This window comes from Pseudophryne corroboree, chromosome 1, assembly GCF_028390025.1.
Source record: "Pseudophryne corroboree isolate aPseCor3 chromosome 1, aPseCor3.hap2, whole genome shotgun sequence".
Taxonomy (NCBI): Eukaryota; Metazoa; Chordata; class Amphibia; order Anura; family Myobatrachidae; genus Pseudophryne; species Pseudophryne corroboree.
The window spans coordinates 720041796-720059965 of record NC_086444.1 but is presented as its reverse complement, the minus strand read 5'-3'; the positions used below and the strand labels follow the sequence as shown (position 1 = coordinate 720059965).

The window sequence follows — 18170 nt, the reverse complement described above, 5'->3', positions numbered from 1 at the left end:
AGCACCTTGGGATCTCAATTTGGTTCTGCACTTCCTTCAATCGGACTTTTTGAACAGTTACAGGAGGTGGACGTAAAGTACCTTACGTGGAAGACCGTCACACTGCTGAAGCAGTGTGTCGGAGCTGGGGGCATTGTCTTACAAGAGCCCCTACTTAATTTTCCATGAGGACAGAGCTGAACTCAGGACTCATCAGCAATTTCTTCCTAAGGTGGTGTACGCATTTCACATCAACCAGCCTATTGTGGTTCTGGTTGTTACGGACAGCTCTGCTACTTCAAAGTCTTTGGATGTTGTGAGGGCTTTGAAGGTGTATGTAAAGAGGACAGCTCATCACAGGAAATCGGACTCGCTATTCGTTCTTTATGATCCCAATAAAAATGTGTCCTGCTTCAAAGTAGTCAATTGCATGCTGGATCAGGCTCACTATCCAGCATGCTTATTCCACGGCAGGCTTGCCGGTTCCAAAATCTGTACAGGCCCAGGGTGTCTCAGCTTTGCAGAATTTTCTAGGATTCTATGTAAGTGCAGATAGCTTAATGAATAGTGTCTGACTGCAATGCCATATGTAGTGAGTACGAATCTTGGGTATGTCAGCATCTTCAAATGTAATAAAGGACAGTGTGACTGAATAACAAAGAGCTGTAAAGTTCATGAATATAGGTATTGGGGATGGAAGGGGTGGAGGAAGGAGACAGGGAGGGTCAGGAGATGCTTGGCTTCAAAAAGGGGGTAAGCCATTAATGAAAGTAATTAAAACAGATAATTGACAAGTGCTGCCAACAGCGCCCCCTACCCTGGGTGGCAGTGGCACTGTTCTAATGTCTTTGTACAATATACCATGTTTTAAAGTATGTAAAGCAACTCTGAGTCCTGCGGGATAAAAGCACCATATAAATACAATTGTTATTAATTATTATTATTATTATTATTATTATTATTTTTAAGGTGGATAAAATAATTTTCTTAAAAATTATGTGCTGGCTCTTGTGAGATTTTTCAGTAACTATGTGCCTAGCACTCCAGCCTTTGGATGCATATGGAGGCTCATTCAAGTGTGGTCACAAAGCAGCTACACATATTGGCCAATGTTTTCTTACTGCCCATGCATCTGAGCTGCAGTGCACATGCGCAGTGAGTGAACCGTGACTGCGGCCACAAAGCGTTTGGGGGTGGGAGCGGAGAGTGGTTGGGTAAACGCAAGCGTGTCATGGTTGTTCAGATGCTATTTTGTGGGTGTGTATAAATTAACAGTTGCAATCTTACTTGCTACATGAGAGCTCTCTGCGTCCCAGGAGAGCAGCTCAGCATGGGTGTCTTCAGAGGCACTCAACTCAAGACTCTCATACATGACCCGATTTGCGACGATAGCACTGATGTATCAGCAGTTTTATGTTGTCGACCGGAAACGATGCAATAGCAGTGGGTGTCCCTATGCTCAGGTTCTGTCCGTATTAGCATACAATTGCAACTTCTTGTGGCAAAAGATAGCAACAGCAGCAGCAAGAACAACCACACCTGAATGAGCCTTCTAGTGTGTGCTGCTGGTCTCATGTGGAATATGGTTTTGAATTTTACTTTGGACCTAGTGTTTGTATGATGCTGAATTATATTATTTTCATTCTACATTACCTTTCACACTAATCTTGTGCTCTCCCGTTCCTGGGTGGGTGAAGAGTTCTACGTGGATTGAAACTTCTCCAACCGAATCATCCACACCAGATCCTGATGAGAGGAATATTTGGCATAGTTAGTCAGACAAATATGACAAAAGTGCTCCTAAGTATAACTGCTGGCAGTGTTTGGCTGGCCCCTACGGATTTAATAGTAACTTTCTGATATATTATGTCAACTTAAAAATTTTTACTCCTGCCAGCAGCCATTTATTTTATGTTCGGCAGTGAGGAATTGGGTTACTGCTTTACTGTAACTCAAGTCCACCAGGTTCTACTTCTGAGACTTTGGCACTGCAGTCTCTCCATGCTCTCCCAGTGCAACATGCAACTTAGTACTGCTCTATTTGCTGTTAAATCAATATTACAGATGTGTCTATATACATCTAGCCTCCTTGCGTGTTAAACAGCCATTCTAGTCGCAACATGCTATAGCGTGACTCTGTATCACTGAACGTCTTTTTTGCGACTTTTTCAGTTAAAATACGTCTTATTCGCAAAGTGATGCAAATAGGTCGCACAAATAGCTTATGCTGATTAAATGTATATGCGTCTGCCTATATTAGATGTACGACTGTGGCTTTATTTGCATACGAAATACTATGCTACAGTGTTTTCCTAGAAAGCATTTCGTATGCAGATACAGACGCGGTCGCACACAGAATATAGGCATGCGCATAACATTTTAATCAGCATAAGCTATTTATGTGGGTTGTGAATGTATGCAACCTGTTTGCATCACTTTGTAAATAAGACACATTTTAACGTAAAAGTCGGCCAAAAATGTGCTTTCAACTACAGAGTCACATGGCGCACACACGTTATTTTGAACATAATTTATAGCACATGGAGGATAGATGTATGTGGACACATCTGTGTGTATTGCGACCAACCTCCCGCAGAAAATCCCTGTTGAAACTTTTGCTTAGATTGGGCCCTTGGGTCTTTCCAAGTGCCATCACGGGTTCCTTTTTTTGACCTTCTAATGATTTATTTCTGCAGCATATAAACTAAATATAAATGCCATCATTATTGCTCCATTATAGACAAAGAAGAAAAGGTGATAAACCATAAACTTGCATGTTTTGTACTTGTAATGAGCTGGGCATTCTGATGCATTGCATGCTTTCCACAGGCAAAAGGTCATCTTGCTGAGTCTGGCAAGACGTTCCTGTAATAAGGACCCCAAGAGCGTGCCATAATATGTTACTGACAGAAAAGGAGTTGATACTTCAGTCCCACTTATACAGCCAGGTGAACAAATTCAGTGACAGGGAGTGGCTTTAGCATCTCTGTGGAATTGTTTTTTTCTCTTATTATATCTCATATTACAGCAGCTATTTATTTACATGACCTACTTCAAATTCCCAGTTATTTTGATCTGATACACAGAGAGCTCAACAGAAGGTAGCCTTCTTTCCATTGTCTGCCAATGTATATAGGCTGCTTGGTACTATAGATAATCTGCAAACAGGTTTATATAATTAGTATAAGGCAGGCTGTTCAGCAGCTTCACATTATAAACACACACACAAACAGACACACACATAGTGCATGGAAGGGAAATTGTTACACAGACACAGTGTATTAAGAAAAAACTTGGTGTGATCACTGACAAGTGGGACTGGAGTTTCTACATGCTCCCCCTGTACTCCTCATAAGCCAGAAAATAAGCCCTAGCTGGCAGTAAGAAGGAGTAAGTTGCCTATAGGCATGACAAGGTAATACATGCTTCCAAAGACTATGGCACCAATGACATACCCTTTTCTGGATAAATCTCTTCAGAAAGAGTAAACCTAATACCTTTTCCACCATGAACTGGGAAATAAAGGAGAGGGAAAAAGCAAGAGATGGAAGAGGTGTCAGGAAGGAGGTGCAGAGTGGTGGTAAGAGAGGAGAATAAAATTGGTTTGTATACTCTGCACACGTTGATCTGGATTCCAATATATATCCGTCCTGGGTGAATCTAGTGCAAAACAACCATAGTACTCACCAAGCTTTCCATTTGTGTCATTTAAGGGGGCACCACAGATATTGTTAACAGTTATTTAAATAGTGCCAGCATAATTAATTGTGCATGATAATTGGGAACAAACAGCAATAAAACAACACTGTGTATTAACAGACAGACAAAGAGGTAAGAGGGCCCTGCTCACAAATGTACAATCTATAGGGAAGATATCATTTTGTCTATACTATAGTGCCATGTAGCCTTTAATCGTGTGCGCTGTCAGCACTTTCTAGTCTGCTGACTCAACTGACCCTCATTACTTTATGCTTTTCGCACACAAGACTGTGTTTTTTTATTAGTAGGTAAACAGAGTGGAGGTTATTTACAAAGGCACCTGAGATGGATCACACAAAACTTTGTTTTTGATTAGTTCTGGTTTCCATATCTGAGGTGCAAGAGGTACAGCAGTGTAAATGTCAGATGAAAGTCAAACCTTCTACCCATTTCTTTTCATATTCACTTCTAAGTGCTCACGGCTTTAGTCTTATTTATGGTTTGTATCAGTGGTTCCCAAACTGGGGCACTTGCAGGGTGGTCCAGGATCGATTCAAATTATTTATGGTCAATGTAATAGGCAAAACCAGTGCTGGTGGCTACCAGTCATAAAATATGTGGACAAACTGAAGCGAATCCTGTCCCTCACCACATAACTGAGGATGATATATAAGCACAATTTATTTAATATGTTTTTCTGAATTTCTCCATAACAAACCTTTCTTCAAGTGGTGCCGTGAAAATAATTCTTATACTCTAGGGTGCCGTAATTCAAAAATTTTGGGAAGCACTGGTCTACATGAATCATGACAGTAATTTGATAGCAAGAAATTCATTACATGTGTCATTTGTGTGGGGAAGCTTTTTATTGCATTGCTACTGCGAACACTCAGAAAAACTCTGCTCTTCTAAAAGCTGATGTAGGTACTGTCCCATTATGTACTTTCCATGGAACCTGTTCAGTGGAGAAGCACATTTGCGAGACCCCACACAAGATGTCCACCTGTAATAAATCATGCACTGTGTAAAACCAGGAATAAACAATGTAAAAATAGGCAATATATCCCTCTCCTGAATTCCTCACATGCTACAATGCTAGATACCCTGACTGATTTCCATTAAAACTGGATGACCACGAATAAGTTGCTGTAGTGAAATCCAGCCCCCAGGTGTTCAGCAAAGGGATGCTGGATCTTTATAGGAATGCTCAAAATTTGTGCGTTGTTCCCAGTGGCGGATTTAGGGGGAGGGGGGGCACAAAGGCACGTGCCCCCCCTGTCGTTCATTCATTTAAACCGCAAGCCCGCCCGTGTCCAGGATGAGCGAGTCAGCCTCTTAGCCCTCCTGTCGGGCGGGGAGAGAGAGGTGAGGGAGAGACTACAGTAGCGGCGGTGCACACCGCTATTAAGGGACCTGAACCATTAATAGCCGCCGCTCTGTTCTGGGACGGCACCAAGCAAGATGTTCTGCCAGCGGCTCAGGCGGGGAGCAGGATTGTGCTACCACACTTTAAAGCTACGGCGCACATTTTTTTCCAGCATTGGTCTGGAGTCGGACGGCCATCAATTGTAGCCCCGCCCCCTCGCGCAGCTATTTGCCGCGATTCGCGGGTCTGTCGGGAAGGGGCGGAGCCAATATGAACAGATTCTCATGTAATTGAGTCATATTGGCTCCTCCCCCTCAACGCCGACCCACGAATCGCGGCATTTAGCCGAGAGGGGGCGGGGCTACAGTTGCCGGACCAATTATGCCAAGGTGGCTTATTTTTGAAACATGTCCTGCCATTAATGACAACTGCAGCATCCTCTTCCTTCAGGACAGGGCAGTTTCCAAATGTAAGTACTGTATGTGGTGTGTAATTGTGTATGTGTGTATATGTATGTGTTCCATGTGTATATTTATGTGTACGTATTCTGTGTATGTATATCGATCTATGTATGTATTGATGTGTTCTATGAGTGTGTGTACTGTATATATGTATGTTTGTGGTGTTCTATGTGTTCGTTTGTGTGTATGTGTTCTATGTAATATATGTATTATATATATCTACATGTGTGGAAGGATGCATTTGCATCATGATTGACAGATGGCGGGCTTCTGGGGGCGGTAACACAGTGTTGGGGGGAGTGCACCATGAAATGCAGGCGTGTCATGGACATTTTCGGGGCCGATGATGTCACCTGCATTTCCTGAGATCGCATGGCGGCGGTGCACCTGCCTGCGCAGCCATGAGGTCGACCTCTATTTGAGCTTTTCGCAATGCGATCAAAATAGAATTGTGATCCCATCGCGGGGCGGCACCAAACATGCTGGGCGACTTTGCCATGTGCTGGGCGGCCCCCCACTGCATGCGATTTTAGTGGTTGCAGATTTTGCTAAAATAGCAAAATCTGCGACTAACTCTGAATAACCCCCAATGTCCTTATTATTAAGGCATACCAGTAAAATATAGTAATTACAGGTTGTTGGTTTTTTTTTTTTTGGTTAAATTGTAAAGCAACTAGGGTGACAATGTATATAGGGTCAGCTTAAATTCAGGCTGGCATTGGTGATCACTAAAAGTGGCTGTGAATTACTTGCTTGAGTGATGGAGAAGGGATAGCAGGAGCAGAGAGTGTTATACAATAGTTTGTCTTAGTTATTTCTATTAGCTGTTCAACAGTGACCTAGTTTGCATGTGGTTTAGCTAGTGGCAAAGTAGCTACGGGACTTGGGATGTTATATGGTATATGGTGCTGTGGATGGCACCTGGCCTGTTTCCTGTGCCACCCCAGACAGCCATTGCTCTTGGAAGGTCCAGCTCTGGTTGGGCAAACCCGGGAACACCTCCTCCAACATGGGACGGGGAGAGGCCGTTCCCGCTAACAGAACACTCTCTTCACTGGTGAGGACTCTCATTATATTAATACACCTTACTGCACCTGTCCTGTGTAATGAGCAATTATACCATGTATGTCCATCGCTACGGATCCCAGAGGCTTATAGGGCCCAGATAACCATCTGTCTCTCCAAAGCATCAACCTCTCCCCGTCAACCTCTGCATCTCCCTGTCACCCGCTTCTTATCCCTGTCAGCTTCTCCCCATTACCTTCTCCCTGTCACCCACTGCCTTTTCCCATAACCCTTTCCTGTCACTCACTGCAGTACCTCTCCATCTCCCACTATCTCTCCCCGTCACCTCTCTCCTGTCACCAACTGCAACACCCCATCATCCTCTGTCACTCACAGTCTTCCCCAGGCATCACTCACTTCCTCTCCCTGCCACCCATTTCCTGGCATCACCCACTGCCTCCCACTGTCATCCATTCCCTGAAGTCACCCACTGTCTCTCACTGTCACACTCTGCTTGTCCCTGTCACCAATTGCCTCTCAGTCACCCATTGCCTCACCCTCTGCCTCTACCTTGTGTCACTATCTCTCTATCACCCTCTTTTTCCTGTCACCCTCTGTCTTTCCAAGGCATCACCTGCTCCCCATTATATGAATATGGCATTACCTTTGAGGCCACGCCCCTCGCTGAGAGGCTATGCCCGTATTGAGAGGCCACACTCACTTTTCCAAGAACATGCACCTTTGGCGTGCACTAGTAACACCCCCCTCTTCCTCATCATAGTGCCCCCCCTGTCATTTTGTTCTGGATCCGCCCCTGATTGTTCCCCTACAGCCGCACCCTGAATATAGCTGGGTCTCTACCCAACCTCATTTGCCTCTTTGGGTCAAGATAATAAAGATGCCTAGCAAAGCAGATTTACATTTTTTTGCGGCTGATTTGTTTCTTCCATTTGCACTTCGTTTGTTCAATAGAGAAGACAATACTTATTAATAAAGTGGAGAACAGGTTTTTTTTCTGTTTTGGTATAATGAGCTGAAGTGTGGAGGGCCACGATTATCACGCTAGGGCCAACAATATTGTTATTTATCCCAGACTCTGGCGAAAACCAATTACTGCATTTCCTCTGCAGAGATGCCATCTTGTACATCATAAATGACCTCCACCAGGTTTACAGAAAATGTCTGCTGGGAAAAGACATTTTAATAGGGCATGTTAAATACATGGAGAATTGATTAGTATATTTTAACTAAAGTGCTTTGGTGGTAGTTAATATGACTTTTGTAAAAAAAAAAAGTTGCCTGCAATGCAGTAAATCTAGTATTAATACCACCAAGTATTCACCCTAAAAAATAAGCAGAATAACATACTATACAAACCATATTTATCTTACGGTGAAGCACTGTAGCCATCTGTCTGCATTTAACACAAACTGAAGCATAAAGTAGTCAGAATGAAACCTGCTAAGCACCAGTGGTGAGGAGGTCTCAAGTCTGGAAGGCCATATGAAGGTCTGTAATGAACACAGGTTTCTTCCATGTGGGGGACTAGTAATAGTTACCCAGATACCAATTATTTAAGATCTGTTAGACCAAGAGCTTTAATTTTTCATATAATTATAGGCAATAAAATAGGTTTCTGTTTCTTCAGAAATCCAAGGCCCACTTCTGTTAATCAGAACAGTCTAGTCAGTAGCGGCTCTTGCTACGGACAAGCAGGCTTTTTGCCCGGGGCGCCGCTGTCCCGAGGGCGCCGCCCCTGTGGCAAGACCTGCTACTAACTGGGGTGGCGGCGGCAGTGGTTAGGAAAAGGTCCTCTCCGTGAAGGGAAACTAGAAGCGCAGTGAGGTAGCATCTAGTTTCCCTTCATGGAGAGGACCTTTCCCCGCTGCTGGTGCCTGCCATGCAGTGCGCCTGACGTCATCGTGCACCGCACAGCATTGTGGGATCGACCGGAGACGGAGGGCAGCAGCAGTCGGGAAGAAGGAGCGGGGTTGGTGAGTATTTTTTATCTTTTTATTTTTGGCAAGCGGCGCTACTAGGGGCACAGCTACTGGTGGGCACAGTAATGGGGCAAAACTAATGGGGGCACAACTACTGGGGTCAAAACTAATGGGAGCACAACTACTGAGGGCGCAGTACTGGGGGCAAAACTACTGGAGGCACAACTACTGGAGGGCACAGCTGCAGGGGGCACAACAGCTACTGGGGGCACAACTCTACAGGGGGCACAACTTTACAGGGGGCAAAACTACAGGGGGCAAAACTGTGACCATGCCCCTTCCCTATGAAGCCACGCCCCTATTTTTGGCATGCGCCTGTGGCGCACATTAATCCTGTTTGCCCTGTCGGGGGCAGGGTGCCAAAGGAAACTTTCGCCCTGAGCGCCACAAGGTCTAGGACCAACCCTGAGTCTAGTACATCAATAGACAATGAGACAAAAGTACAGTAGCTAAAAGCAGCTTTAGGAAGTGTTATAGAAAAGATTGTCCCAATTCATAGCTAGAATCAGAATGTAAGTTTCCAGAGTCCTTAATTCTCAGCAGACAAAAATGGCTCCTTATGAGAGTCACTTTTTTTCTTTCATAATAATAATAATAATAATAATAATAATAATAATAATACAAATTCAGTAGATTCAATTATGAGTCTCCCTTTTGGTCAAAATCTCTAGGTTCAGACTTTTGAGACAGGTCTTGATATAAAGACTTTATGCTTTTCAGTGCTACCAATCTCCTGATGTCTCATCGTCATCTAAATTTTTGACTGCTTTTGACACTAGAGCAGAAAACTCATCTAGACCGATGTATCAAATGTCCAGTTATGTACACTGTTGAAAAAATGAAAAGGGAACATTCGTGGACTTACTTACATTAATGATATTCATCTAATTCAGGGGTGGGGAACCTCAGGCCCGAGGGCCGTAAAGGCCCTCAAAGCCACTTGATCCGGCCCGGCCAGGCTCACCTAAACGAGAGGAGATGCCGAGCGCCCGCTGAGATTTTACAACCAGCGGGCACCCGGCTCCTCAGCAGCAGCCGGAGGCAGGAGCTCACTCCTGAGCTCCATCTTCTGGCTTAGGCAGTGTACATGTGTGGCTGTGCGGCGCTATGGGAGAGACGTCATGACATCTCCCATAGTTTTGAGGAGAGGGAGGGCAGCGGTCCGGATGCAGGAGCGGGGCTGGTGAGCTTTGTGTTTTTTTTTCTTTCTTTTAATGTGTGTGTGTAAGCGGCACTACTAGGGGGCATATTTAATGGGGCATATCTAATGGGGCATAACTACAGGGGGCATATTTACTGGGGCATAACAACTGATGGGGCATATCTAATGGGCCAAAACAACTGACAGTAGGCATATGTAATGGGGCATAACAACTGACTGAGAACATAACAACTGACTGGGGGCAGGCTAATTTTTAAGTTGATCATTTTTGTATGGCCCCCGAAGGATTTTATAAATATCCAAATAGCCCTTGGTAGAAAAAAGGTTCCCCACCCCTGATCTAATTCATCTCAAAGATGTAGCCTAATCTTGTCTGGCAAATAATGAATCTCAAGCCTAACTTTCCTATTAAAATTACGCAGTAATAGCTTATTTATTGCTTTATTTTTAGCATCATGCACTAAAATCATTGGCAAATCATGGTTTGGAATTGTTTGGGTCAGTGGCATATTTTATCTTTTGTCTGCATGGCTGCAGCTCCCACAGCAAATCATCAGTGAGCCAGTTGCAGTCCATGACGGCATTGGCAACACTATGACTGGCAGTGACTTCCCATTGGAAGTGCTACCTGCCAATCACAGCCAGTACAGGCAATCCCACTGGGAAGTAGTCTCTCCCTCTGGGACTGCCAGACCGGGCTGCGATTAACAGACAGTGTGCTTCCTGTGGAAAGCCACTCTGCATTTTGGCCAGTCCTACCCTGCCTCTATGGGTTGCAGCCAATGCATTCCGTAGAACCAAGGGAGTTTAGCAGGTTACGTGGGATACCCGGAAGTCGCACAGACGCGAGGAGTAGGGGATAAGTGTATAGGCCATACACCGGGAGGACATGGTACTCCACGAAGAACAGGAAATACGTCACCGGAAGTGACGCGACGCTAGTTGAGCCCGGACTGGATTACTATAATGATAAGAATGTGTATATGGACACAGCCAATAGGGAGGAGCAAAGCAGGGGACCAAAAGACTGTTAGGAGATTTATGTATAGGGTCCACCTGTGCTCCTTGGCTTGTGATTGGATAGAGGACATTTAAATACACATACATGTTTGGAAGTCAGTTATTCACCAGGATACCTTGAAAAAGACCCCAGGCAGGGGTGGAAATGCGTTGAAAGCCTCCAGGTGTACAAGGAATGCAAAGTCTGAAGCCGGTAACCAGGGTGGTATTCTGATCGGACTGATGCCAGTTTCCATCTAATATCCATGCACTGTTTGGAACCGTTTGGCCACGGTTCCATTTATTTCCGGTAATTTCTCTGCACTCACTTATCACCAGGAGTGGATTGGTGTTTTAATTGACTGTTATTGTGATTTTTTTTTAAAGATTTGTTTATTTTCTCACACTGTATTAAAACAGACTTCACTATTATTACCTTTGTTTCATTTTCCCTATGGTGAAACTGAGTGTTATGGAGATGGAGATGTGAGAATATTAAATAAGGACTACATTCTCACAGCGCAGGCTAAGTCATTTGCTCAAAAACTTTTATTGTATCACTGTGGTGAGGGGTGAAGGAAACCTCGTAAGAGCATTTGTAAGCCAGCAGCAGTATTATTGCGCACAGAGTTATTGATATCACCTTTTTTTAATAGAAAATGATATATAGTATTGGGTGCATCCCTAATACAGAGAGATACATGTAATTATATTATTTACTTAAATATTGTAATAACTGGTGTGCATCTACAAACTCCAATGTTAAGCAGCAGCAATGTCCTTCTCACACACATCATTATCAACTACGTCTGCCTAGGTACAAGGGAACTTCATTGGTTCATCTCAGGAAAGTGTCTGTCAGCCAGTTTGCTAATCTGTCTGTAACTATACTGGCTGCATACAGTACCTGTTGTCTGGCCTGGAGGGCAGTCAGGAAAAATAAGAAATATTTCAAATTTCCTTTTTTTCTGTCCATCCAACTCATTATCTCCCCCTTTCTTTTTATGTTTGTGTTTTTGGCAATTCGAGAAGAATTCGAATAAGGAAGGTGTCTTGAAATGCTTTTATGTGTGAGGAACATACTAATATTTCAAAAGATAATCCATCAGTGTCATTTAAAACAGACAAAAACCAAATCTGACTAGCTTTGTGCTTTGCTCCTGCACAGCAAGGTAAGTCTGTGAAGATGATGACTTTGTCGGTGGTCAAGCTTTTCAGCTGGACATCACATTATTTAAAGACAGATATTTCATTCAGCAAATTTAAAGGGGAAATTCACTTGCACACCATAATCTGCAGCTACTGTAGGTGGTATAAACTGTTTTAACGGGAACCATGTGCACGCCTACAGATGTATTTTCATACACTATGTCTTCAGTCATGCCAAACCAAACAGCCCATATCGGAAAACTACGTCCGGGTGACTCAGCTGCCCAAGCATATTTCTCACTCAAAATGTGCATCTTATTTGCATAAATAAACAATGGATGGTGACAAAATGAAATTTCTACCTGGCACTAATCAATTTGATTTGTAACAATTTGTATCTGTGTGCGAAAGAGTCTGAATTTGTATACGATGTGCTACAATGCAGCATCCGCTGCTTTTTTTTCACACCAACTTCTGTTGTGCTTCATCTGCGACTTTGTGCATGTTTAACACAAAGTCTCTGCTGTTAAAGTCACAGTGCAGCATTTCTAGTACACTCTCAGTGGTGTTTTGTGTCTGCGATGCAAATAAGATGCAATATTTACAGAAAAAGACAGAATGCTATAGCTCTTGCAGCGTCTCCGTCATGCTGGGTGATACAACCACGAGACGTGCCCTCATACATCTTGCAGCAATACGCCATGCATTGGGAGATGCCTGGCCTGAGTGAGCTGACAGGTCCTGTGCATCTCCGTTAGCGTTGGGCGCTGTGCAAATAAGATGCACAAGCCGACTCTACTGATTTAAATGATATGCGGCATGCCTATATTCTGTGTTTTAACTGTGCTATGTTACAGTGTTTTCCTAGACTGTATAGGCATGCCGCACAATATTTTAATCAGGAAAAGCTGCTTGTGTGTTCTTTTCACATCGTTTTGCAAATAAGACGCATTTTAATGGAAAAGTCGCACTAGAAGGGCTGTTTAACGTGCTGGGAGGCTAGTTGTGAGAGAAAACGTGTTCACGCTAGCTGTATGAGGACACATCTGTAACTGTAAAAGCATCAATTTGTGTACAGTTGTGCACAAACTGATCAATCCGTTCAGGTTATACCCCTTTTCCACTAGCTCTAAAAACATGGGTAAATGCGTGGGGGCGCGCATTTACCCGTGTTTTTTCCTAGTGGAACCTGCAAATTCCCGGATCAAGTGATCTGGGAATCCTACCCAGGTAGCTTGCCGGGTTGAACACGTGTTCAACCCGGTAAGCTGTGTAGTGTAAAAGGAAGCCGTGTCGATGCGACACGGCTCAGCTCCCGTTCACAGTGTATAGAAGGGCGGCGCTGTGAGATCATCTGATCTCCCAGCGCCGCCCCTGCCGCGTCAGCAGCAGCGTCCCTACCCAGGCAATATGCCAGGTTGGTGAGATAGTGTAGAAAGGGGCTCTAGCACGGGTTGCAGCCGTGTCAGGCTACCGGCTGCGACCCGTGCTACCAAGTGGAAAAGGGGTATAATTCTCCCTGACTGTATTATACCAACTTGAAATTTTTTTCCAATTGTTTGTCTGAAACCACATGGCTCAAATAAACATGAATATTCATGAGGTGTAATTTTAAGCTATTGGACTGAAGAAAATTTTTTCTTGAAATCCACTTTTGCAGTCTATTGTAAAATATAAAAATATTTTAGATATATGTTATTTACACCATTTATCTGTTTAAGACCTCCCTACCAATGCCCCACACAATAAAAGTGTATTATATCGACACATATATATATTTCTATATATATTTCTTACCCTGAGCAGACTGTGTTTGGACAAAGGTTTTGATGAGTGTATCCGTAGCTTGTGTATACAGAGAGAGTGCATAGCGTAGAGATTGCAGGTCAGGACTTTTCTCCAGGAAAGTCTTTTTGAGACCAACGCCTCCAGCATGGAAATATTGCTGTAAGAAAAATAAACCAGGTGACAGTCCGGGCACAGCACAAAACAAAGCCGGTGATTAATTAGTGTTAGCCATTAATCTACTACCACATGGTGCAGCTACAGTACACATGTTAGACCTTATTTATGGAACATAAAGTGACAGAGGTGCAGCGCTATATAGTCTTTAGTAGCATCATATGACTACATGCTGCTAATGTGCTTAGATTTAAGAAGAACATGGCAAAATCTTGCAGAAGTATGTCAAGGCATAGGTAAGGAGTAGGTTGGCATAAGGAAGATCCTTGTAGACGTATGTTCAGACAAGGGGAGGAGTAGGGTGGCATAAGGAAGATCCTTGCAGAAGTATGCCCAGGTAGAGGGAAAGAGTAGGTTGGAATAAGGAAATACTTGCAGAGGTATGCCCAGGCAGAGGGAAGGAGTAGGTTGGAATAAGGAAGATACATGCTAAGTATGCGTGTGTGCAAAAGTGCACCTATCAATATAAAAATCAAGAACTCATTTGAAGTTCTAGATTAGTAAAGTGAGATACAGAGGTAGGAATGCTGCATTTGTGCCCTGTAACAGGAAGTGTTGGCAGAAATTCTCATGGACTTTGTACTAAATTGTTAATGGCAGGGATCTTGTGCTTTGCGCTTCTGGGGAAAAAAGCATTTTTGGATATACATTACCCAATATAGGGGGTAATTCCAAGTCGATCGCAGCAGGATTTTTGATAGCAATTGGGCAAAACCATGTGCACTGCAGGGGAGGCAGATATAACATGTGCAGAGAGAGTTAGATTTGGGTGGGTTATTTTGTTTCTGTGCAGGGTAAATACTGGCTGCTTTATTTTTACACTGCAAATTAGATTGCAGATTGAACACACCCCACCCATATCTAACTCTCTCTGCACATGTTATATCTGCCTCCCCTGCAGTGCACATGGTTTTGCCCAATTGCTAACAAAAATCCTGCTGCGATCAACTTGGAATTACCCCCATAGCTCAAAGCATCAAACACACAAAAGTGCCACATACTGTAATTAAGGCAATGCCAATGTCCCTCAATTTCATTACTTATTATAGCCGTACAAAGCAGTATTTGTAGAGAAAATGTTTAAGCTAGCAAAAGGAGTTGTTTTTAAAATGGTAGAGGGCTGGACATTTTTGTATTGTTTACACTTTTGCAACACCCTCAGAAATGTCCGCATATCTGCAAGCAGACCATTCGCAGAGCGGAACATCTATGTGCAGCCAATGAAAATGTTTTTCCCGCTACACATTATGTGTTGTAATGTAAATGATGTCTACACTATCTCATTTCCAGTTCACCCTCCAACTGTTTACAGCATCCGTGTAGAACATAAGTTCTCAAACTCGGTCCTCAGGACCCCAAGCAGTTCATGTTTTCCAGGTCCCCATAAAATCACAAGTGAAATAGTTAGCTCCACATGTGGATCTTAGAAAATGTGTCAGTTATTAATGATTACACCTGTGCACCTGCTTGGAGACCTGGAAAGCCAGAACTGCTTGGGGTCTTTGAGAACCACTGGTGTAGAATGCAAACTTTTGGGCAGGGCCCTCTTCCCTCATGTTCTATCCTTCATAAGTGCTCATTGTCTCTCCTCTCTTTCTACCACAGTATCACTGAGAGCTTTGCTTTATGTTTACTTGTTGTACAGTGCTATGTATACCTAGTGGTGTATATAAAAAAAAAATAATAGTGTTAAGAAAGGAAGAGATAAAGATGCATACATAAAGAGCGGTATTCAAATGATATATCACGCCCAATCTCCTTGCTAAAGTGATCCCCATTATTGCACATATCGTGCCCATAGCAATCAGGGTTAGCTGCTTAAAGGGTAAAGGAACCTCGCTACCCCGGGGGTAGCGAGCTGAAATGATAATATCATGCCCGTCAGCAGAAACAGAACGGGTGTGGAAGGGGGGTGAAAAGAATTGAATACCGCCCAAAGTGTTTATGCAGAGAGAGTATTACACCATTTGGCATGGGATATATTTGTGTATTTTAGCACTGCGAATGCCAAGAAAGAAAGAAAGAGGACACAAATGGGTGATAGCATGTGGGGTATATTATGAACGCAACATGCATTACAACCAAAGAGACAGAACAGGGGTGTGTAGGACCGTTTTCATGTAGATTCTGTAAGGGCCTGCTGTGCTGAGGTCTAGGGATCTTACTCAGACCAGCAATTATTTGCATCTACTCTAGGAGGCACATCTTTTGCACACGCTGATGATGTTGATTTGTCCTAAACTAGGTGTACATGTACTGTAGCTCATGCAGATCCAGAAATATGCTATTTTTACACCATTCATTTTGGAGTATGTTGCTACCACCTTGGCATTGGCCCCATAATTATACACATCTTATTAGAATAATTATTAAAATAAAGATGAAACAAAGAAACACATTGTACACACTACAATTTACCTTAATAGTGTCCAGTGCAAGTTCCACTACAGCACACTGCTTTGGGGTCAAGCTCTTTGCCTCCTCCCTTACCATATGATCCTACAGAACAAACAAACAAAAAAGTATTTAATTAGCTAAAAAGTCAGTGGTCTGCTAGGATTGTTCCAGTCATGATAGTCTAGGCACCTCCATATATTGGTCTGGGGAAATGTGATATGTTTGAAAAGAGAGAATCTGTCTCCTCTCTATGCTTCCCAAATAGGGTCATCAGGAAGCTTTGCAAGCAGGAAAGGGGGGAGGCTGTTGTACAGTGGTAAATAACATAAGCAAAGTAAGCAGAACACATGAAATACAGGTTGTTGTTTTTTTATATACTAATGAATATAGAAATAGTAAAGAAATTCACCAAATTGTGGCCCAGATTTATCAAGCCTTGGTGAGTGATAAATTGCACGGTGATAAAGTACCAACCAACCAGCTCCTAACTGTCATGTTACAGGCTGTGTTTGAGAAATGACAGGAGCTGATTAGTTGGTACTATTTACTGTGCAATTTATCACTCTCCAAAGATTGATAAATCTAGGCCTGTATTCTTAATATTAGTTCTGTGGTTAAAGCTTAGGATAGATGTAGATATAGAGCTAATTCTAGGAACCTTTGGGTTCGATTCAATTAACTGTGAAGTGTATAGCGCCGGGAAGGAGGTCCCGACGCTATTCAATTCATCAAGCTCCTTTGCCTGCCAATGCCTGTACTTGTGCCTTAAACAGGCTGTTTAGGTGCGAGAATGGGCACTCTTCGACATAAGTACCCCACCGCAAGGCTGTTAGCGCCTCGCTAGGGCATAAACAGCATTGCAGCACTAGTTTTGTTTGATTTCTGCTCGCATCCAGAGAGGGGTGCAAGCAAAAATCCACTAGACAGCCCAAGTAGCACGCTGACTTGAATAGCTCCGGGACCACCTTCCCAGCACTATTCACAATTAATTGAATCGACCCCTATGAAAGAACCTAGAATAACCTTAGCCAAGCAAACTGCTTGATAAAGCAGATTCTCAATTTGTATGGCCACAGGGGTCTGAAAGAATGGCTCTTATATGGTATCTTCTATCTCAGCTCCAATACTTTAGTACTCTAGCTGTTGCCCAATGCCCTTATGAGTACAGGACAGATGTCCCTTTATTTTAATGGCTCTGGTATTAATACTTAATTTTCATAAGAGTCATGGTAATATGTTTTTTCCATTACTAGTTATATACCTTGCTTTTTTTATTGTTTTACCTATTTTTTAAGTATCAAACATTAAATATATTATATGTCACATAATAAAGGGGGAGGAGAGGATACTCAGATAGAGGTGCATCACATATACTATACCTTGAGTTTTGATAGTTGTCCTAGCTCCTTGGCAGCATTAATGATGAGATGGGTCCCCTATTAGAAAAAGAATCACCAAAAAGGTTATACAAAGCCAGCACATACTGTACTATTGACAAGTATGCATCCGTTTAACCCAATAAAATCTATTTATATCATATATAATGCCAGGCATTCCTAGCAGCTACACCTATTGAAGTTATAGGGTTGCAGTCATCCTAGCTGAAAACTGCACTAGAGTCTTACTCTTTGCATTTTCATGTATATATATATATAGATAGATAGATAGATAGATAGATAGATAGATAGATAGATAGATAGATAGATAGACACAGTCCAAAAAGAACGGCACTGGAGGCAATTTGTACTGAAAACGAATAGCTTGTATTAGCACGCCTGCTGATACAAGCTATTTGTTTTCAGTACAAATTGCCTCCAGTGCCGTTCTTTTTGGACTGTGTACACTTATGCATGATCGGGCATGGGGGCTAGCTGACTCAAAAGCAAAGGAGTGGCGACTGTTGTGGAACTATATATGTGTGTGTGTGTGTGTGTGTGTGTGTGTGTGTGTGTGTGTGTGTGTAAAATCAATCTAAAAATACCACATACAAT

The 18170-nt window shown here is 42.9% G+C and overlaps 1 protein-coding gene across 17 annotated transcripts in view; it reads right to left on the bottom strand.

Moving 5' to 3' along the window:
• UNC13A (unc-13 homolog A) overlaps positions 1-18170 on the bottom strand; it is a 425576-nt gene that overhangs the window by 45020 nt on the left and 362386 nt on the right. For 10 of the 17 annotated variants that reach the window (XM_063915631.1, XM_063915548.1, XM_063915566.1 and 7 more), the window contains 5 exons: positions 17559-17615; positions 16201-16281; positions 13618-13765; positions 3435-3491; positions 1633-1725 (listed from right to left, as the gene is read on the bottom strand). In XM_063915631.1, coding sequence (XP_063771701.1) covers positions 1633-1725; positions 3435-3491; positions 13618-13765; positions 16201-16281; positions 17559-17615 — 436 coding nt within the window. The remainder of the gene's footprint in view (positions 1-1632; positions 1726-3434; positions 3492-13617; positions 13766-16200; positions 16282-17558; positions 17616-18170) is intronic. The other 7 variants (XM_063915574.1, XM_063915602.1, XM_063915621.1 and 4 more) reach the window with 1 other exon arrangement.